At 55.3% G+C, this 22,843-nt stretch overlaps 1 protein-coding gene and 2 long non-coding RNA genes across 11 annotated transcripts in view; 2 read left to right on the forward strand and 1 right to left on the reverse strand.

Moving 5' to 3' along the window:
• MBP (myelin basic protein) overlaps positions 1-22,843 on the forward strand; it is a 100,802-nt gene that overhangs the window by 24,983 nt on the left and 52,976 nt on the right. For all 9 annotated transcript variants that reach the window (XM_082699348.1, XM_082699353.1, XM_082699354.1 and 6 more), the window contains exon 3: positions 10,602-10,689. In XM_082699348.1, the coding sequence (XP_082555474.1) occupies positions 10,602-10,689 (88 nt within the window). The remainder of the gene's footprint in view (positions 1-10,601; positions 10,690-22,843) is intronic.
• On the forward strand, positions 797-2,804 carry LOC309848159. The gene is made up of 2 exons (XR_014302863.1): positions 797-1,854; positions 1,984-2,804. It is a non-coding gene; the product is annotated as an uncharacterized lncRNA (long non-coding RNA).
• Positions 7,019-10,008, reverse strand: LOC309848160. Its single transcript, XR_014302864.1, has 2 exons — positions 7,858-10,008; positions 7,019-7,551 (listed from the first exon to the last, which is right to left on the reverse strand). It is a non-coding gene; the product is annotated as an uncharacterized lncRNA (long non-coding RNA).

Here is a 22,843-nt window from a genome sequence, read left to right on the forward strand (position 1 = left end):
CCATGAGACAGACTGTGTCTCGTCTTGTTCTTAGCTGGACGCACAGGGCTTTCTCTCCTCGTTTCTGACTTCTTTCTGTGTTGTTCCCTATTTCCTCCGCCCCCAGGTGCGTGAGGCTCAGCTCTGGTGAGAGAGCCGGGGCCGGGGGCCGGGGGCGGGGGTCCGGCGGGCGGGGGAGTCCGAGATCTGGCCCTCGGCGGGTGCGTAAGGAGGAAGCAGCACGCTCCTCACGGCGCGCGGTGCAGGAACCAGCGTTCAAGCTCCGTGTTGGATTTACACCGGCTGAGAACGTGATCTCGGGGATGGCTGGGCCGAGAGTCCCGCACGGGCCGTTGGTGATGTCGGCGGCTCTCGGACGGGGCGGCCGCTGGGAGGCGTGAGAGGTCCTGTGGTCACCACCCCCAGCTGGCCCTGCCGTCGTCACGGGCGCTCAGTCAGCTGCTGGCCGAGTGCTGCTGGTCAGCCGCGCCGGGGCTCCGGAGCACCACTGCGTCCCTCCGTCTCCAGAGGGCTTCGGTTTGGTCGCTAACAGGGAAGACCTGTCCTTTCACAGGAAGACTCCCAGCTTCTTAAGGAGGAAGGAGAAGGACTTATTGATACTCAGTACAAGCGTCTTACAGTCCTTTTAACGACATGAAACCGAACAGTCTGACTTTCAGAATGTTGTCTCCTGTCTTTTCTCACTTGCGACTTTAGCGGTGTGGTTTTTGAAGTTTAAATTTGGAAGCCAGAGATTTTCTGTGCTGGACTGTGTTTGTGTAAAATTATCTTTCTGAGGGTGCTGGTGCGATGTTCCGAGCCCGCCAGCCCCAGACTCCGGGGGACGCGCTGGGCGGCTGCGCGCAGGCCCGCTCCTGCTCTGCTCTGCACTTGGGGGATTGTAACGTGTCGTTCTCCTAATTGGTAACTTGGTGCCTTCATTAATTTAATTATCATATCGTTAAAGAAAAGCCTAGTTAAAATTCATTTTTATGTTTCTGCGGCTTTTAATGCCTACAAAACAGACTCTCATTTAATGCGTTCTTAATCACACTTCAGCACAAGGTGTTTGTAAACAAGCTCAAGTCGTAAGGAAGGAAGTGAGGCGAGTCGGTAATGACATTAACCACACGTGGCACCGTAGGATTACAACAACGCGGTTATTCATAGAGGTGTGTGCTGCCTCATAATTGCAGTAAGACACTTAAAATACCAGCGTCTCCAAGTTCAGAGCAAAGGCGAGCTCCAGTGTTGTTTTCGGATGTGTTGGAGCAGAGGCCCTGCCAGCACAGCTTGCACGTTCTCTCCCTCCAGCCAGGCTGTCCTCTCCTGCCCCCTGCGTGGGCCACCTTGCACCTGCTGCCCTCGTCTGGACAGGCAGCACCTCCCCTCCCCCACTCTCGCTGGCCCTGGCCTCAGCCCGGACCCCCACTCGCAGCTGCCATCACACTGTCCTTGTGCAGCTCCCCAACCCCAAGCCTGGGTTCCTTTTGTGTCTCCCAGGGGCTTTGCCTGAGACTCTAGCATCCACTCTGAGCTGGTTTCCTCACCCAAGAGAGGGGCTGGGGCGTCCAGCCAGCCCTGACCGCGGAGCAACCGCGCCAGTTTGGGCCTCTCCTTTGTCTGCTTGTTGGGCCCTGCTGTCCCCCGGGTTCTGTGCTCCGAGGTAGGGATGCCGTTCTGCACTCAAAGTCAAATATTTATTTATTTATTTTTATTTGGTGTTTTTTTGTGTGGGGTTTTTTTTTTTTTTTAGACGCTTTTTTAAATTTTTTTTTTTGAAGATTTTATTTACTTGACGGAGAGAAATAGCAAGAGAGGGCAGCAAGCACAGGGAGTTGGAAAGGGGGAAGCAGGCTCCCTGCCGAGCAGGGAGCCCGATTCGGAGCTCGATCCTAAGACCCTGAGATCATGACCTGAGCTGAAGGCAGATGCTTCGTTTAAAGATGACAGTTTCGGGGCACCTGGGTGGCTCAGTGGGTTGAGCCTCTGCTTTCGGCTCAGGTCATGATCTCAGGGTCCTGGGATCGAGCCCCGCATCGGGCTCTCTGTTCAGCAGGGAGCCTGCTTCCTCCTCTCTCTCTCTGCCTACCTGAGATTTCTGTCAAATAAATAAATAAAATCTTAAAAAATAAATAAATAAAGATGACAGTTTCGACTCCCGAACTCTGTCTGCCTGCAGCCCCCGGCAGCCACCCCTCTGGGGACCCCAGCACCGAGGGCAGGAGGGACCCCCTCCCCTGCCCCCGCCCCTGCACACCCTGTTCCTGTTCCCCTGCAGGGGTGCTGTCAGACACTGCCAGCACTCGGGAGCCCTTGGCCTGACCGGGTACAGTCGCCTGGCCTAGGCTCATCTCAGGGAGTTAGAAATGGACGCCTCCTTGTCGGTATGAAGCAAGGCCACCAGGAACGGGCGTCTGAGGCGCGTCTGCTGAACGCTGGGCTCCTGCCTTCGCTGCCCTGCCGCTCCGTCCCCCGACACCGAGGGTGCTGGGCTGGCGGTGCCCCTCTCGCCTCCAGATCGTGCGCGAGACACTCCTGGTTCTCACTGGCAACGGCTGTGGAACTGAGTGTGGTTTGCATCCAGAATCACCGATCTTGGGGTTTTTTTCTTTTTGTATCAAATTAATAAAAGAGCTATAGGAACCACCCCTCACACACCAGATTAAATAAATTGAATGCAAAATCTTTTTTTGCCCTGCTGTTCTACGTCAGGACCATTTTAGTTCTTTTAAAAAGTGGTTTAGTGCAGTGCATTTCAAAGTGAGGTATAACGAGATTTGTACGCTATTCCAAGAGCATTAATAAACACTTCCTTCTGATGAGCCATTTCTAACACGAAGTCTCTTCACTTCATTGCTGGAATGCAGAATATTTAGTTACTCTGGTTAGGAATGTTGTATTTCATGCTTTTCTTGTCAAGTCTTCAGAGTTTAAAAGAAAACCGAACTTGGTTTTTATGTTTTTGTTCCTGAGCCTATAACTGTGGTCTGGATGCAAAGAGACAGAGGGTGCTCTTTTTTAAGTCCCAGTTTCTGCAGTGCCCGGGGCTCCGCCGCCACGTGACCTGGTAGGGTGAGTTACATGCTCCATAAAGAGGTTTTTCAAAATATTTTTGTAACTCTTATCTTCATCTGACTACACTCTGACTTAATTTTATCCTGAATTATGAAACCAGAGAAGGTCTGTGTCTTGAAAAACAAAATTTCTCCTGCACGTGCCTTTTCCGAATGAGGGATCCGTTGTACTGCTCCTGGTGATTGGACCTCTCAGCCCCTGTGCATGTAAATTCTCGAAGAGGACTTGATCTTATCATGGAGTGCGTGACTCATCTTGGTGGTGGATGAGGAGAGACAGGAGGCAGCCGGCTTCGTTCCTGCGGCCCTGAGAGCACGCTGGGGCAGGTCTGCGCCCGGGTCCGGGCACAGCGGCGTCCGGCTTTGAACAGAGCATCTGCAGAGACAAGCAGTGATTCCGTGGGCAGTGCCGGCTTGTTCCCTTAGAGCAAAGGCGCCAAAATGCAGGTTCTTGGGTGGGTGGGGGGGAATCTGTCTCTTTTTTCTTATTGCATTAATATGCTCATTAAAACCTGCTTTTTACTTAGAATGATTTTACTTCCACCTTTCCTAAGGTATGGAAAACAGGAGATAAAGGTTTGTAAAATAAATGATGGTGGCTGATGGTGTGGACTCTGCCAGCCGAGGGCCGGACCGTGGAGCAGGTTTCCCAGGGGCCGTGGATGCCCACAGAAGTCCCGTGAGGCCGACCATTCCCACACGACCGCTGGTCAGCAGGGGGGCTGCGGGGCACAGTCAGGAAAACAGGACCGTCAGCCCTCGCTGCTCTCCACCACATCCGCCTCCCAGCAGGCCGATCCAGGAGCGCGTGCGGGCCCCGGGAGGGTCCCATGTTCAGGGGAGTTAACGAGGACCCTGAGGTTTTTATGACATAAAACTAAAGGAAGCGGTTTCAGCTTCAAACTAAGAGGGTCTGAGTTTTCCACCCCCTTCTTCTGCTCTCAGGAATGTAACTGACCCTTTTGAGCTGAATGAATGTCTTAATTACCTGAATTACCTTTAGTGCGTTTTAACTGAATGCGCAGTTCACTACGGCTAACTCTGGGAGCTGCCCCGAACGGCCAGCCTCTCTCTCCCTGTCCCTGTCTGCCCCTCCCCCTCACACCCTTCCTTATGTGACTCTCCTTATTTAAGACTGGACCAGCGGATCGAGCAGTAGCTTCCAGGAAAAAAATGCCAAGATATTTGTGTTCCTAAAATAGAAGCCAGTATGTCCGGTTACGCAACGGGCCTCGATAAACAGTTTTACCATGACGCAAGTTAATGCTTGTTTTGCTGCGACTTCTCAAAGTCAACCCTTAAATCGAGCTCTGAGCTCATGTCTTTGCCGTCATTATTTGAAAAGCACCGCCGTCCTAATTACACTACAAAGCGGTCTTGGCAGAGACGGTGGTGTGAACACTGAGTCGTTACACGAGCCGCTCTGGAAGCGGATGGCTCCGTAAACTACCTTGAATTCGGAGCTGTAGGTCTCTTGCTGTGACGTTGGGACCTTCCCCTGGGAGCTGCCTGCGCGCTGACCTCTGAAGGCTTCTCAGACGCGCTTTCTGGAGCTGTGAGTCCCAGGCCGGACGGCTCACTCACTGAGAGCCCACGGGCCGGTGGTTTTCAGTAGGTTTGCAGACCCACGGGACAGTCTCAACAATTTTAGATATCGACGTCACCCCAGAAAGCGCGTGTGCTGTTTTCCCCTCAGCCTCTGCCCCGGCCCTCGGCCACCAGGAGTCTCTTCCTGTCCCTGGGTCTCCCTGATCTGGACATTTCACGTGAATAGAATCATGTGGCGTGTGGTCTTTCTCTCGGGCTGCCTTCACGGCGTGGACGGCGTCCTGAGTCCGTCCGAGCTTCCTGCTGTCTTACGGCTGAATGACCCCTGCTGGGGGCAAGAGCTCACGTACGAGTTTCTGTGTGGACACGCGTTTCGTTTCTCCTGATACACTCTCTTGATTTAAAAAGCAAAACCTGGATTTTCACGTACTCATGTCATCAGAAAGGCTCGCTGTGTTTTCTGGATGCCATTCCGACGGACGGGTCCGGGAGAGGAGCCCTGGCCTTGACCTCACACCTCACGGAGAGGTCACATCATTGTTCTGTCCTTCTGCGCTCCGCAGGACAAAAGCCTTTCGGTGTTTGTGTCCATAAATTCATTCAGGTTAGTCACTGCCACCCGATGGAGAACTAACCAGCCGAGGAACTAGAATAAATTCTTCCAAAATTGTCATTCCTCACATTTCAAAAACCGATCTGGGATCTTGGTGCTGAGTCCCATGGGGTCCCCACACCGGACGAGCCAGCTACTGCGAGGAAGGGCTCCTTGCCCGGGCTTCACCGGGTCCTGGCTACCTGGGCCATGTTGTTGTTCTTTAACAAACAGCTCTGTTGAGGCGAAATCACGCACCATAACGTTCACTCGTCTCAGGTGCACGGCTTGGGACGTTCTAGCATATTCACAGGATCGTGCAGCCGGCACCACGGCCTGATCCTATAACCCATTCGTCCGTCACCTCCAAAGAGACCCGGCACCCGCTTGCACTCCCTGCCCGTCCCCCTCCCCCGACCCCCGGGCCCCAGGACCAGCATCTTCCAGTCCGTCTAGTGTTGGCCGCTCCGGACATTTCACGGACGTGTCTGTGTCACTGTGCCGCGGCGTTTGGCCACCAGCTGCTTTCATAGGACAGCGTTTCCCAGGCTCGTCCACAGGGAGGTGCCCGTTGTTAACGAATATGTTCCGCTGCCAAAAGACGCTGCACTCTCTTGCCCGCTCTCTCACCAGGGAGCGTTGGGGTTGCTTCCCCATGTGCTGTTAGGAATGTGCTGCCATGAACACCCCCAGGCAAGTTTTGTGTGGACGTGCGTGTCCGTTTCCCACGGACACACACTGCTAGTGGATTGGATGAGTCACACGGTAACTCTACAGTCAACTGTCTTGCTCGGTGGCTGCACCACTTAGAGCTGTGGTGGGGCTTCAACTTCTGCATTCTCTGATCAGCAGTGGCTGTTGTCCGTCTTTTTGCTTGCATCCATCCTAGTGGATAATGTGGGGGCACCTTTTCTTGTGCTTATTGACCGTTTGCACGTCTTCTGTAGAGAAATTATTCAAAATCTCGCCCATTTTTTAAAAATTGGGTGTTTTGTCCTTTTGTTGTTGAATTGTAGGTGCTCTTTACATATTCTGGACACTGGTTCCTCATCAGACAGATGATTTGAAAGTATTTTCTCCCTCTAGGTTGTTGTTTTACTTTCTTGATGGCATCAGTTTCAGCCCAGTTTTAAATTCTGATGAAGTCTAGTTTGTTATATCTTTGTGGCTGTGTTCTGGTCTCCTATCTAAGAGCCACTGACACTGGGGCACTTGATCTAAATTAAATCTGATTCTCACCTTCAGGTCTCTATTCTGGTCATGTTGTCCCTCCTCTCAAATTAAACTCAAAAGAGTTTTGGTGACTTAAAAAGTATTTTTATAAAGAATTCATTGGTAGCAAACACACTCGTGAATGGATTTGTCATTATTGCTCCCTCGCAAATACTTCCCTTTGTCTAGAACAGTGGCTTTCAACTAGGAGTGACTCCTTTCTCCCAACAGGGACATTTTTTCAGTGTCTGGGGACATTCCTGGTTGTCAGCAGAAGGGTACCATGAGCTTCTTGTGGGTAGAGGCAGGAGATGCTGCGAAACGTCCCACGACGCACAGTAAAGCTGCGCCCCACACGAGCACTGACCCAGCCCACAGTGTCAAGGAAGTCACATGGAGAGACCCTGGTCTTGACTCAGACCTGCCCTTCTGCTTTGATATCCCCATTCTGCTCTGATTCCGCATAAGAAGGGACATGCCTTTGAGACGGGTCATGACTCGAGTTTTCATCTTTCTTCATGGTCTTTACTTTGACCCTGAAAGCTCACCGTGTTTTGCTAGTATCTGTTATTTATCCAAACCCAGCCTAGAGCAAGAGTAAGGACGATCCTTTTATTTTTTTTAAAACTATTTTATTTATTTATTTGACAGACAGAGATCACAAGTAGGCAGAGAGGCAGGTAGAGAGAGAGGGGGAAGCAGGCTTCCTGCTGAGCAGAGAGCCCGATGCGGGACTCGATCCCCGGATACTGAGATCATGACCTGAGCCGAAGGCAGAGGCTTTAACCCACTGATCAGGTGCCCCTGATCCTTTTATTTTTAAGAAACAAACCAAAAATGCTGAGTAATCACTGCACAGTTTATAAGGTGTCACCGTTTCTTACTGGAAGACACCACGGACCGTGGGGGGACCTGATTTTAGATGTTGATGCTTGACAGAATGCACCTGCAGTGAATAAAAATGGCAGCTAAAATGTATGGCGTTGCTTCTCCAGTCATCCTTGTTTTGTACTAAGTGAAGAATAGGACATTGAGGTCAGCCTCAAAGTGGGCCGTGACACCAGGACGCGGGACATGAACCTCCAGCTGCTGGGACAGTCGGTCCAGAAGTGTTCTCTGTTCAAGTTTTGTTCTCCGACAGAACTAAATAGGGAGATACGAAAAAAGACATGGTCAGCCACGTTTGGCTTCCCCTGCTGAAGCAGAAGTTGCCCATTTTAAACACAACAGTTGAACGGTTTTCTCTCCGGCACCTGCTGGGTGTCAGGCGTGGCGAGGTCTGGGGACAGAGGGCTTTAAGGCAAGGTCCCTGTTCTCGGACACTTTGCAGTGTGACGGGGAGAGCGGAGTGAGTCCGTGGGGGTCTGCGGTGGGGAGGGGCTCCGACCCCCCCGGGGAGGAGGGGGGAGCTGAGGGGCCGGGCAGGGCGCGGTCCTCGCCCCCACATACCTTCCCCCGCCCTCTGCCCCGCCTGGCCCCCGAGGGCAGGAGGCTGGGAGGGCTGTTCCAGGCAGAGGGTCAGCTTGGCTCTGTTGTCCTCTGTCCCACAGAAGAGGCCGTGAACGTTTATTCCGGTTCCTGGAGACTTCCTGTTTCCCTGAACCCCCGACGCTGCAAGTTGCTTTTTCCTGAGTATTGTCAATACGCTAGAAAATGCCGTCTCATTCCTGTCCCGCTGTTACCTCTTCAGTCGCTGTGACCCGGAGCGCGCTGGTCTCCGTTAGTAGTTACTGGTGAGACCGTTGGAGCTCAGCTCGGGAACCACCAAGCTGGTTTACTGGCCAGCCGGTGACAGCAGACCCCCACCATGTTCCGGCATCAGTTATCGACACGCCTCATGACGCTGGCTCGAATTTACTTGTGGGAACAAGATTACAAATGCTGGCTGGGGGGATGTTCCCCGTTCAGGCTTCCAGAGGGACCTGGGGGTTGGGGAGCAGAGGCTGCTGCTGTGCATCCGGAGGGCCGGCCTCTGCCTCCCCAGGGCCACCGAGGTCCCCTGCCGCCCGGGCCTCGCCTTCTCTCCCACCTGCTGGCTGCCTGCGTGTGCTTGTCCCGACCTGGGCATCTGTCTTGGTCTGAATCAGGCTTTCTGCTGACGGAGTAAGAATTGATGGCTTCCTCACGAGACGACTCCTGTTCGTCAAGACGGCTTCTGTTGCAAGCAGCAAAGCCCCCTCAAAGCCCCGGGACCGGGGAGGGAGGGGCGAGTCCAGAGACGGGCAGTCCTGGCTCAGGGGACCGCCCGCTGGTTTCACGAGGAGCATCTCTCTCCCTGCACGCACCCCACCCCTCAGCAGGCGTCTGGTCCCCCTGCGCAGGGGAGGCCCGGGGCGGGTAGTGTCCCCAAGATGGCGCCAGGCCAGCTCAGCCCCAAGAGCCCCCCTGCAGCTGGCATCGGCCCTTGGCGCCACGTGCCCCCCCCCCCAGCATCCCAGAGATCTGACAGCGAAGGACGGGAGTCCCTCAAGGAGGGCCGCGGGGAAGCCGAGCAGGCCAAAGCCAGGGGAGCAGGCAGCTAGGTGCTAGAGCCAAGGCAGAAGGGAGGATTGTCACCTTTTCCCCCAGAGTTTCCATTTTTACTTAACAAAGAGCCATAGAGCAGTTCCTGTGTGCCTAGTGTGTCTAGAGTGCTCGCAAATACTAACTTTCCTAACCCCATTACCACCACAGCACACAACCATACAATGTCACTTTTTCCTCTCCTTTGTAGGAAAGGGAACCCAAGCACACAGAGAGGTTAAGTGACTTGTCCAACGTCACACAGCTAATAAACAAAAGCCAAGCCTGAGTTTACTCCCAAGCAGTCTGGCTCCCCAACTTACCGCCCTGGTGGCGGTGCCTGTCCCGCTCTTCAGAAGGAGAGTGTACGGCAGGAGGGACACCTGTCTCTCGGTCCTAGCTGGAGACTCAGGGAACGAGAGACACTTGGGAAAAGTGACTCAGAGAAGGGTGGAGGCCCGAGAGAGGCCAAGGGGCGCCGGAGCCTGGGCATGTCGCCCTGTGCCTGTGGCCCGTGAGTCCCGCGGTGCTGGTCCTGACTGAGAGACTTGCAGACCAGGTCAGCGGTCACGGGCAAGAGCGTGGTGGCAGTGCTCGTGGGAGTAACCCAAGTGCAGGGCGCGCTGTGGCCATGAGGGCAGGTCAGATGGTGCCGTGTGGGCTGCGTGAAGCCACCGCAAGCGTTCCCTGTTACCGACCAAAGCACGACTCAGAGCAGTGTGCGCAGGAGGCCCGATGGGGGTGCTGGGTGGCGGAGATGCGGACCTGCCGGGGGGGGCGTGGAGATGCGGGGGGGGGGGCACGGGGATGCAGGGGGCACAGAGATGCCGGGGGGCACGGGGATGCAGGGCGGCGCAGAGACACAGAGGGGTGCACACATGCGGCGGTCGGCAGGGACATGCGGAGGAAAGGGGCGGTCCTTTCTGCTGTGCCCTGGGCAGGGCCTTTTGCCATTGCGTTCCGTGTCACACTAATGAGATACAATTGAGTAAACAAGAAGAAACTAAAATCTCATCTACCCTATAACCTTAAAATATAAACTTAAAACGAACGTGCGCCTGGTGCGGCCGGTAGGGCTCCATGACAGAGGAGAAGGGAGGCCAGAGGACAGCCCAGCCCCATGGTGGCACCTGACCCCTCCTCTGTGTCCTCGGGTGCTGTGGGACATCAGCATGGACTTCTGCCCCCATGGTGGCACCTGACCCTCCTCTGTGTCCTCCGGGTGCTGTGGGACATCAGCATGGACTTCTGCCCCCGAAAGGGCCCCTTCTGGCACCAGGGCTGCCCTGCCTGGCTTCCAGGCAGCCGAGAGTGGAATTGAAGGAAGGCCGGTTCAGAGTCCGCGCCTTCCCACGCGTCCACCCGCCGCACCGCAAACAGGGACCAGGCGGTTCGGCTCCCAGAGCACAGGCATGATGACCGGCCAGTGCGCTTCATCCCAGGTGCTACTCCGTTTCTTTTGTACGAAAATAACCCACGGCCCAGGGAGTGCTTGCAGCCCAGGCAGAGAAAGGAGGCGGGAGCTCAAGCCTCTGCAGAAAGCCCACCCGCACCCGGAGACCCTCACAGCCGGGCGTTGAGCAGGGGACCGTGATTAACTGTGGATTTTCTAAGAAGAAAAGGGTATCACAACCATCTCGTTGACAAAGGTCCGGATCTCAAGAGAGGGTCTTGTTCTGTTTTGTTTCCAGGACGGAGAGAGCAGCACAGGAGAGTCTGACAAGAAGAAGGACATGCGCCAGCTCTCCCGGGAGGCCTCGGAAGACAACGAGGTGTTCGGTATGTGACCGGGAAACCGGAGGCCGGGGCTTCTTGTGCACAGATGTATGCATTTGGGGAAAGTTTTAAGTTTTTAGTCACTTGAGTAATTATTGTGAGTCTGTTCTCAGTATTGAAAAAGCAGAGGCCGTAGGAATATGGGTAAGACCCCTTGGTCAGCCTCCCGCATCTGTCCTCTCCGACGTGACCAAGCAGGTGGCCAGTGACAGCTGTCGCCGTCTAGTTCCTGTTCCTGTGCCTTGTGCTGTCTTGTACGTAGCCTCCAGAGACTTTCCAGGTGTAGCCGAGCTGTACACTATTTCTCTACTTATTTGACCACTGTGGGTGGAAAACCTAACGGGGCCTATAAAACAGAATTAGAGGAAGTGAGACTGTCCCAGAGCCTAGATATTTCAACCACAAAGAATGACTCAGGAGGTGTTGAAAATAACCGTTTTCTGTAAAAGTTTACTTTTCTGTGGAGCCCGCTGGCAGCACGACTCAGCCGCATTTCTGCTCCCTCCCCTCCGAGAAAGAACCAGTGCCTTCTCGTTTGATTTTAACGTTAAGAAAATTACCTTTCCTGGGCACCTGGGTGACTCAGTGGGTTAAAGCCTCTGCCTTTGGTTCAGGTCATGATCCCAGGGATCCTGGGACCCAGCCCCGCATCAGGCTCTCTGCTCTGCAGGGAGCCTGCTTCCTCCTCTCTCTCTGCCTGCCTCTCCACCTGCTTGTGATCTCTGTCTGTCAAAGAGAAAAAGAAAGAAAGAAAAAAAGAAAGAAAGAAAGAAAACAAAATCACCTTTCCCATGGGACTGTGGTACGCCATGACTTGCCACCATCACGTGGCTGAGCGAGACGCAATGCAGATCTGTCGCGTGCCTTGCTCTGTTCTCCTCCAAGAACCCCCACAGCTGTAGGAACAAAGGGGCAGCTTGGAGCGTGCCCAGAGCAAGGGGGCTCGCTGGCCTATCAGAGGGAAAGGGAGCCGTTTCCTGGCTACCAAAGGGAATGTCCCTTGCGGAGTGTCTTGTGCCTGCAGATTGCGACGCCCACGGCCGACAGGCCTCCTCGCCATGCTCCCTAGCCTGGTCGCTGCTTACTCGAGTAAGGGGTTTCTCGGTCCTTTCAGTTCCCTGGCAGGAAAGGCCGTCTCACTTTCCTATCTCCGATTCGTTTGCGGCCTTTCGAAAATCCCTTCCCTTCGGTGCTTCCGCCCTGAGCAAGCGGCGGGAAGGACAGGAGTGCCGCTGCCCGCTCCCTCGACATCTTAGACTGTCACGAAACTCCGCATAACCCAGAGGCGCAGAGGCTGAAAACAATGCAGACCAGTTTATGGCCGCCAGTGGGGTCCGTGCGAGAGGAATCGGCGTTCCACTGGTCACACCAGCTGCACGTTGGTTTTCCTGAGAACTTGGTGAGCAGTGGGGGGGGCAGAGGGAGGTGATGCCCGAGTGTTGTCCGCTGCCTTCCCGTAGCGGGGCCCCCATCCCTCAAGGCCAGGGGACCAGAGGGGAGGAGCGGCCAGTACATGAGGCCAGAGGCCACCGCAGGAGCTCTGAATGCAGAGGGAAGGCGGTCTGCAGCACTGAATGGAGCATCTGAGTGTCGATGATTTCCATCAAGTCCATCTGCAGAGCTCTTTCCCTCGATGACCTCTCCGCTCCCATATTCCAACTCCATATGTATATTAAACACATAAAAGCAAACGACAGAATAAAAATGTCCAATTCTAGGTTTCCTGTATGACAAGGGTACCTTCTAGAAGGATGCTGGCTAAGCTTACTTACTTTAAAGCAAACATCATCTTCCTCATTATTCCCCTGGCTATGTGCGTTCAGGCCCGTTCACAACAGTGTCTGTTCCCCTGTTCCTTTTAGACACACTCTGCACACGTGTGCATATGCACTTGTGACATAGTGTCTGTCCCCCTGTTCCTTTTAGACACACTCTGCACACGTGTGCATATGCACTTGTGACACAGTGTCTGTCCCCCTGTTCCTTTTAGACACACTCTGCACACGTGTGCATATGCACTTGTGACATAGTGTCTGTCCCCCTGTTCCTTTTAGACACACTCTGCACACGTGTGCATATGCACTTGTGACATAGTGCCAGGCAAGAAGGGTCTTCTGTGATACGTGTTTCCCTAAGTCGGCACAAGCACGGTTTGATTTTCCGAAGGCGGCCCCCTGCGGCCCTCTCCGTGGATACTCAGGCTGGGGACGGAGCCGTGCGTACGGGTGACTGTGCTCCCGTTTCCATCTTGGCACGAACCTGTGTCTGACACATGAGTAATCTGTGAATCTTCTCAGTATTGGAAATGCGGAGGCCATACGACTAGGGGTAGAGCGGCACAAGCAGACGCCGCCTGGGTAGTTTCCTGTGACTTCCCCGGTGAGAGCACTGGGCACACTTACGTGGGGGTCATGGTGCGCAGCCCTCACGCAGTCAGGAAACAATCCCTGATGGTCACCTTCACGACACGGGCAGCTCTCCCTGAATCCAGGCTGAGTCACAGAAGCGGGAGGTGTGAGGTGTGAGGTGAGGTCACGTGTGACAGCATGTGACCCTGAGCGAGGGTGGCTGGCTCCCATGGGGGCCTGACTAATACAGACCAGGAGTTCCTGCGGGACTGTGGGCATCTGTTCTTGAACTTGGGAGAATCCCCCATTCCTGATGCTGTCCTAGAATCCGGAGAAACCCCGGTCCAAAGGGGCAGAGTGATGAGGGAAAAAGAATCTCAGTGGATCTTGGCTGTCAATCGTGGCCGCCTAATCTTGGAAGATGTATCTGAGCTTTTTTTTAAATTATGAAGCGTTGTGCGAATGTCAGTCCAGATGAAGTCAGCAGCCGCCTCCCATTTCCCTGACTAGACAAAACTTCCCCAAGTACCATAAAAAACCCCCATGCCTCGCGATGTTCTATGAACCCTGAGTCATTAGCAACCAGGTGGCAATAATCTTGAAGCTCCTGGCAATCACGTTGTCCGCGTGTCAGACGCATGGACCTTATCCTTTACCTGACAGATCTCTACAGGATCCAGGTCCTCAAGGTCTCTGCGAATGTCAGGAAAGACTGTTGTCCCACAGGTGGTCAGAGTCCTGGCTTAGGGACGGAATCAGAGGGCTGGGAGGTCACGGCCAGGGGCAGACTCCTGGCAGGTACCTGGAGCTGCCGGCGGACAGTCACAGAGCGCATGACTAAAACCAGCCACGCTTCCCCAGCCTCCGTGAAGGCCAGAGCCAGCCATGTACTTGGCAATGCCCTGAAGACTTTTACCTTTTCATTTCATGGGAAAATCCCAATGAAGGATTGTCCTTCATCTAAATGACTCACTCATTCGAGCACACTTCTGTGTCTCCTCCTGTAATGTTTTTTTCCTGACAGTGTGTGGTTATACTTAGGACTGTTTGCCTGGTTACCCAAAGAGGAAGAAAACATGGTAGCTTAGAGAGCTGTGTCTTGTCTGAGCTTTGGGGAACCAGGTCATTTTGTGGTTGGCCAGTTACTGAGCTTTTTTGTTTGTTTTCCACCATGCACTCACACGTGTGTCGTACACGATCCTCACCATTTGTAAAGCCTTCAGCAAGGAAGGCAGAACGGTCACCATGCCTCCGTCCAGAGTCCGCTAGCCACAAAACAAGGGCAGGTAAGGCAGTTGAGGTCAGCAGAAGCCTGTCCCTAAATTATAGTGACAAAGGAGCAAAATCCCCAAAAGAGGGCACCCCTGCTCTTTCCAGATGAGTATGGCTCCTTGTAGACACGACCCACATCTCCAGAGTCAGAGCAGAAGGGATGAGTACCCAGCACATCTGGTGAGCTTGATCCCAGCTGCAGGACCCCAGGGTCATGGGAACATCGCCTCCCTGCCCCGGTGCGTAACGGCGTCCATGGCTAAGTGAGGCGCCCACGGCCTGTAGGGACAGACTCCTGTGGAGCTTCCCAGGAAACACCTTCACCAGCTCAGCGCTCAAATACCGGAGATGGAATTATCTATGTCTAGTGTTCAGCAAGAAAGGATTGATCCTGGCAACACTGACGCTTATACAAATACAATCTCTTAAGTATAAACGTGTGTATATGCGTGCCTTCATCTCACAAAGCTTCAGTTAGCTCACACGGACACACAGACGGTAAAACATGGAAAGCATACAGTCGAGGTCGAGTCAGGAACGACCACACACGTGAACCATACGGTGGTTGCTAATAGTTTGAGCTGGAGAGTCGCAGAGGCGCCGGCGGAGAGTGAGACCCCGTCCGTGTGTTCAGTGTCTCCATGTCTCCTTGTACGTGGGCGGCGGTGCAGCTGCGCGTTAGCTGTGGTGCGTCTGTCCGTGCCCTCATCTCTCGTGTCTTGGTCTCCTCCCAGGTAAGCAGGGGAGATAAGAGAACCTCCCAGAGCGAACGAGCAGGTTTGCAAATGTGCACCTGTACGGCACCCCGTCCCTGTCCCCCACAGGGACCGGCAGAGAGGGTCTGCATGCCGTCGTCCGAGGATGCCCAGCTGCGTTCAGCCAGTTGTAAGATCTTCTCTCGTTTCAGGTTTTATCACAGACGACCATGTGGTGTCCGCACCGCAGGGCACTTTCCTGGCAGCTGTGTTGACTAGTTTCCTAGGAAAATTACAATAAACTGGGCAATGGGCTTCATCCCACCTTGGCGCTGGGTGAGGCACATGTCCCACTTGTGGCCTCACCTCGTCGCTGTCCTGCGTGGCCCGTGCACACCCCTCGAACCCTGCCAGTGACCGGGGTGTGGACGCCCCTCTGGATGGGGAGGGGCGGGAGGAACTGCGCTGCCACGTCTGGAAAGTACTCTCTGCCACCGACAGACCCCCTGGGAATTTTCGTACAGCATTGAGAAAAAAAACTTTGCTTTTTTTTGTTTCCAGGACCTTTCCATGAGGAGATCTTTTTGAGATGCTATTTCCGATATTATTTCTATTTGATCAATCCTGATTACTAGACTAAGCTACAAAATTATTAAGAAACAGTCATGATGATACAAGATTCTGTCTCCCCTCAGTAATAATTGAAGGCCAGCGACCCACCCTGTGCTTTCCTGTGGACCTCTCGCAGCCTGCTCTTGCGACTCGTGGATGCTGACTTTAATTTATTGCTAATGATGGCTTGATTGCTGCCCGAGCGGTCACTCACATCTAGGCCAGCGACAGAATCAATATGGAGTGTGTCTTTGGGGCAGATAGAAATCGCAGAGTCACAGCCTCTGGTCTGACCCCTCCCCACCATGTAGAGATGAGCGTCTGCTGGCCAGGACAGAGGCCAGAAGGCCACAGAGACCAGACTGTAGCTCCTGCTCCGGGCCCTACCCTGAGCGCCCCCCAGGACACAACCGTGGGGGGCCCTTGGAGGACAGAAGCAGCTTTCATGTCTCTGACAGATACATTAAAACGGGGGCACGCCCCGAGACATAATATTCTGTGCTTCGCCTGCCTGTGAATTGCTACTTTGTATCTTTGAAACCCACACGCACCGGCCAGGATTTGCACTGCCTCCTTGTAGTTCCCAGGCAGCCCCTGGGGGGTGCCCCTCTTTGCTTTCTGGTGGCGGACTCCTTTCTGGCCAATAGCTGCTACCCAGCAGGTGGCCCCGGGGGGGGCAGTGCCTGAGGGCCCCTGTAGTGAGTGTGGGTGCTCAGGGCCGTGGGAGGTCTGGTTCTATGGGGCAGCAGCCCCCCCACCCGCACCCGCCCATGAGCTGTTGGACAAACATCCCGGCCCTCGGTTACTTTGGTGAGGCCGTATCCCCGAGTAACTCGGCGTGTGGACTCCAGACCTCTGGGATGACGTCCAGCCTCAGGTGTCCCGTGCAAGTGGGGTTGCTAACAACCGACCTCCGGGTCGTTGTGAGGAGTACACGCCATCAAGAAAAGTGAGCCCGGGTGGAGCTTATTGGGAAGGAGGCAGGGGCCGTGTGCGCGTCCACCGCTGTCTCCACCCAGGCAGGCCTGTCCCGGAAAGTCTGGCCTCTCCAGGGAAACCCATCCCGCCTCGAATAGTCTGCGGAGAAACATGATATTTAATAGTATGTGGGGGTGCTGGGAGAGATGAAAAAGGCCAGTGTCCGGAGATGGCTGACCTGTTCGGCAGTCGGGAGCCTCTCTGTCCTCCGCCACGTGGGCCACAGGGAGGGGTGTTGCCCGGGTTCTTCCAGAGGCAGTGATCATCGCTAATGCTCCGGGGACCCTAGCAGGCTTGTGTGGCTCATGGAATAGGCACTCACCCACTGACCCACACACCACCGTGGTCCACGTACCCACAGGCACTCACCTGGATGATTCCAGGAGCCCCTCTGGCTCCTGCTTCTATCCAGACCTCCGCCCTTGCATCCAGGCTCGTCTCAAGACCATCACAGAGCACACAGCCCAGTGCACACCCCTCCCTGCCCAGAGCCCCGCCACCCTTGCCACAGTCTGTGGGTCCCCGAGGGCCCAGGCACCTCTGGTGGCACCTCCTACACTCCCCTGTCTCCCTCGCCCCCCCCCCCGTTCTCTCTTCCTGGAGCACCAGGCTTATCTCAGAGGGTGAGACACCCTGAAGGAAGGCGGTGTCCGTCACTTCCACTGAGGCTCGATGGGCCAGAAACGGTCCCGTGACCTCAGCCCACAGGCCCGGCACGCGGCCATCACTGGCCAAGAGGACGGCAGCAGGATGGGGAGACGCTGCCTCCTGCTGCCGGGAGCTTGGCTCCCACCGTGCGCCCGCTCTGCCACGGTGTGTTGTCTGCACCCCCGGCACCAGTGGAAGGGGAGCCCCACGTGGCTGCTGTCTCCTTGCCGAGCATTTGGTGACCAGACCGTGATCCGAGGGCCCCCACCCGCCCTGCTGTTCTCTCTTCTCCTCTGAGGCAGACTTGCAGACTGTCGTGTTCAGGGAGCTGTGCCACCCAGACAATGTGTCCTCAGCCTGAGCCGTTTCCTCGTGAGAAGCTCTGCTCGGGGCCGCTGATGAGCGAGTGATGGCGTGGAAGTGATGTGCATCAGAACGTGGGCGCACGTGCTCCCGGGGCCTGTGAGTGTGCGTGGGCTTGCACGGGTGCGTCGGCGCAGGCTGGTGTGGGTAAGCATTCTTCCCACTGACAAAATATCTCCGAAAGTCTGTGCGTCTCTTTTCTCCTTTGACATTAGGAATTGCTAAGACTGCCTTCACTCCAGCGTTTTTGTAAAAATGGTTGTCCTTGGTTACGGTCTGTGGTTTTCCCATGTAAGTTCCTTGTAACGGTGAACCCTGGGCCACACAGCCCCTATGGGCAGTGGCTGCCCCCACCTTCCAGAACCCCCCCATAGGACACCCGCCTCCCCGACCGCGAGGAGGGGTGGAAGGCCCCGCAGACACAGGTGCCTGCGCCGGGAGGGGCTCACCCTCCGAGGCCACCCCAGCCGTCCTGGCAGGCTCCCGCCAGCGGCTTCTTTCCCCCCCAGTTCAGGCAGTGGAGAGTCACCGCGCTCAGGGTCCACGGCGGGCTGAGGGAGGTTTCTCCAAGGCGGGCGTGGGCGCGCGTTCCCAGCACCTCCCGGCGCCGTGCACAGGGGAGGTCAGTGAGGAGCTGGCGGCTGCACCAGAGCGAGGCCAGGGGGCGCCTGCGGGAACCCCCGTTGGCAGAGCCCGTCCCATGAGGGGACTCTGGTCCCAAGGAGGCTCGCTCCAGGGGGAGCGACGAGCTTGCCGGGTGTCCGGAGTCACAGAGGCCTGACAGTGCTGCCCGCACTGAGCCCTCTGGGCCTGGTCTTCACCCTGAAACGGTGGCTCCAAGTCACTTGAGGCCATCCGGGCCACAATAGGACACTGAAAGACTTCCAGAACAAAGAGGGAACACAGACCTTACAAACGCACAAGTGGCGACTGTGATGGGCTTCGGCCAGTGGCCAGCAACGGCCCCAGCTTGAGGTCCCCTTCATGGGACCCGCTGCTCTGCGGAGCTGGCCAGCCCTGGGCTCCCGTTCGACAGCACCACGTTGCTCCCGAGTCAAGCTGCCTTTGCCCACTCCGCCTCACGCGCCGCCGGAACTCGCAGAGGGAACTCAGGGGCCGCAGGGCGGTGGTGGACCGTCCCCTCCTGAAGCCTCCGCCCCCGGGACCAGACGCCTGGGGCCTGCGCACGGGACCCGCCGGCAGGCAGAGCGGCGCTCACGCACACCTGTCCCGGCTGCTGTGGCTCGGGGGTGGCCCTCATCTTCCCTCCGCCTCTTCCGCTGAGGGAAGGGCTGCGTGTCTCCTCCATGAATCCATTCAGGGCAGGCCTAACCGCTTCCTCGCCTCTGCCAAGGGCGATACTGTTGGTATTTTTTAAACTGAAGAAATGATGTGTTTAGGAAGGAAAATAAAACAGCACGGTACGCTCTGGGTCTAGCAGCGCCGCGGGCCAAATGCAGCCAGACTTCCAGCTGTCCCTCCCGATCACGCAGCCTGACCCCGCTCCCGGGCACACCGCGGCCGTGACTGAACTCCACTTTGCAGTTGCGTTCCGCCCGGTTTTCTCCTTGGAACTGCGACGTGTCATGTGTCAGGAGGGCTGTTCATGGTCCTGTCCTCACGGTCTGCCCTGCAGCTCTGTGGCTCGCAGACACGAGAGGGTCGAATGAAAGGCAGGCCCTTGCTTCAGGCCAGGCTTCTTGCTCTGAGTGGCATGTCCCTGCTGGGCCTCCCAAACCTCCCCATCCGTGCCTGGATCCAGAGAAGCGGTCCTCCGGCTGTCTGGCAGGTGACTTCCTATACCAGTGATGGTGGTGGCAGGTGGGCTGCTAATTGAGGTGATGAATGTGGCACGGTCCCAGGGGTGTGAGGTTGTTGCTCTGGAGGTCGGAGGCCGTGAGAGACTCGAGCATTCTGGAGGGCAGAGGCAGTTAGAGACGCGTGCTCCTGGGAGATTGGAGGCAGTTAGAGACGTGGGCTCCCGGGAGGTCGGGGGGCTACAGACTCGGGCATGTTCTTCAGCAGCTAGTGAAGTCGAGGTCATTCAGGCATGTCCTAACTGGATTGTTTCATTAGGTGGACTCAGTGCATTTGAGCCATTTTTATCTCAAGACTTTCCAAATTATATGAAGTGTACGTAAAGGCACTCCTACCTTTCTCCCTATCTAACACCAAGGGGGGGATCTTAACTCTGCCTCTAGCTGAAACATTTCTAAAGTTACTTCAAAAACTCATGTCTCGATGTTCAGTTTCTTTTTCCTGGGAGCTTTGTTAGGAGCCAAACCCATCAGCAGGTGTCACATCTCGCGGTCCCGTATCTGGAACGTGACAACTGTGTCAGAGCGTGGCCTACCACAGGTGGAGAGACAGGGTGACGGGCAGCTCTGTGAAGTGAACACAGCAGGGACCCCGAGAAGGCTGTGTGATCTTGGGGGGAATCTTAGGACAAGATTTGTCCGTCCTTCTAGAATGACGGTGGAACCTGATGCACTCTGCATGTCACCCATGCGCGCACACACTCAACGGGCGCACGCGCACACATGGGGCTGCGGGCAGGTGTCTCCCGCGTCACCCCGAGCTGGTTCAGAGGCCGAGGGTGGAGGTCTGTCTGCGTGTGTGCGGGCACGGCGGGCAGGCCGTGTGGGCCTCGAAGCTCTGACCTGCGAGCTCTGCTGCAGGCGTGCGGGCGTGCAGCTGGAGGGCTTCCTGGCAGCTTTGCCGCAGCAGCTGGTGCCCGGACGGAAGACTGAAGCGCTTTCGTATTTCGGTGCGGTGAGGATGGCAGCGCCCGGAGGTCCCCGGAGTGTGGTGGCGTTGTCCTGGCTGCTTCTGCTGGGAGAGAACAGGACATTGATCCTGCAGGACTGGGGCTTTTCCCCCCACCACGGCATTTCCCACTGCACAGCAGTTTCTGGTCCCGGCTTCTGCCCTACATAGGAATCCGTCTCCTCGTGCAGGGGTGCTGTAGTCCCCCGAGTCATTCCTCCTCATTTTCATCAAAACTGAATGAGAGAAAGGAGTATCTGTGATTGCGAAGGGGTAAGGATGGGAAGCACAAGAACAAAGAGAAAATTGGGGAACCCTAGACTGCCCTGCAGATTAGGACGGCAGAGGCCAAGGGGCTTGGATGCTAGGAACACAGTCACATCTTACGTGCGCGCTCCCTGGCTTCCGGGAGATGGTCCTTAAGGTTTCAGGGCCTGGGACAATCGGCAGCCCTTTGACTCAGTCAAGGAGCTCTCCCTGGGATGCGCTGCACACACCGGCATAGGCTCTTCAAACAGGGCTGTTTCTAAGCCATTGACACAGAACCTTCCCCTGGGCAGCCCGTGCAGCTGGGATCCAGTCACGGAGTGTGCAGAGCAGGACCTGGTAGCTGGCTGTCGGCTCTGGCGAAGCTTATAAAGGGGGGGAAGTATGTAATTTGACATTTAAAATATAAGTAGAATGCTATTTTTGTGTTTCAGAACCCCAGTTTATTTTCAAAAATTATGTGAGTTTTCGAGTCTTTATTTTTGTAACTGCTTCTCTCCTCAGCAAGATCCCCGAGCCAGGAGAGAAGGGTTCTTGCCAGCTACGGCCCGATGAATCAGCAGTTGGCAAGTTTGGAAATCTTGCTTCCGTGGAGCCGTAGTGCTCTGGGGACTTGTTGCTTCTCTGAGTCAAGAGAGGACAAGAGTGGGGGACAGAATCGCTCGATGAACACCTGTCCGTTCTGTGTTGCTGCTGTCCCCCTGTTTGGGCGTCAGCAGTGACAGTGTCCACACTCAGGAAAACCCGAAATGATCCTTGCCTCCCTGGCTGTAGGAAGGACATCCCCCGGGGAGTCAAAGGTGGTCCGGAGGTGGTGGTGACATCTGACCAGAAATAATGGGGTGCAGAACCAGGAGGACAGCAGAAGTGACCCTTTCCTGAAGGTGCACAAATCTGAGCTCCAACACCCTCGAATGGGCAAAATACTCCTGTCAGACCCTCTGGCATAACTTCCGGGCCACCCTGGCCTCCTTCCCATACTCGGACCCCGCCCTTGCAAGAACCTCAAAGACAAAAAACAGACCAGTGTTTCTTTCCTTTGGGTGTGACAGGGAGACAGACTGGGACGTTCTCCATTCTGTATCTCGTGGGAGTGCAGGGGGGCAGCAGGGGACCAAACAGTGGACACCCTGCCTCCTGGACATCGCTTCTCAACTGGCTTTGGATCCTCTGGCTTAGTAGATGGGTATCTTCTGCTCTGACCTCCTTGGGCCTCACTGCGGACATCTGTCATCTGCAGACTGTCATGCCTGTGGGACAGCGACCCGGGGGGGATGGAGTCATTGACACAGTATTCTCGTCATGATGACACTGGCTTCTCCCTCCTCCTACCTCCTGAGGTCACCAGGCCCCGTCTGTTCCCCCCACCCCCCTTCACCAGCGGTCCTAAACACCGTCGCTGTGATACGCCCCTGCCTTGCCCCCACCACCCACCGTGTCATCCCCGGAACACCCCGGAGGCAGGTCACACAGCACTTCCAGGTGGAGGACCCCCCAGTGGGGAGACTCGAGAGCCCCTTCTCACCAGTGTGGGGCCCTGCCAGGGGATTTTGGGTGCAAGGAGTGTGTTTCCAAAGAGAGACAAAGGAGTCAAATCAGAGAAGCCAGATCTCTAATCTCAAACCGACAGCGTCCTTCTCAGCAGCTGTTTGGTGCTCACATTTTAGAAAATTATTAGAATTCTAGCTTTTTAGTTGTTTTCAGTAGTCCTGTGAGTATAATTTTTGCTCAGAATCATCTTCTGACAAGTAATAGATGTAATTATTTCATTGCATGGCACGGAGGTACTCTGGTAGATACGGAATCCTGAGCTAATTTGCTGGCATTCAGAATTAAACACTCAGCAAGTTTTAATTTCTTTCAGTTGCCTTAAAAACCTGAGCCTAGCCCTTTCATTGTCTGACTTCTCTTCTGTCTTGTTGAAAAGTACATTGAGGCAACACCACAGTAAAATGGAGACTTCCCTAATTGCATTCGTTTTCAACAGAGTGATGGAGATTCATTTATATAACATAAAGGGCACCTGTTTTAATTAGGCAAATTAATGGTTTTAGTCTGTTCACAGAGTTGGCCATGCCCACTCTAACCTCACTGAGAGCGCTGCTGTCACCCCAGAGAAAATGTCTGCCATTGGCAGCTCCCCTCGGCCCCCCCCACATCCAGCCCCTGGAACCACTAATCCGCTCTCTGCGGCTTTGCTGACGTGAC

Source organism: Mustela nivalis, assembly GCF_964662115.1.
Source record: "Mustela nivalis genome assembly, chromosome: 14".
NCBI classification, from domain to species: Eukaryota; Metazoa; Chordata; class Mammalia; order Carnivora; family Mustelidae; genus Mustela; species Mustela nivalis.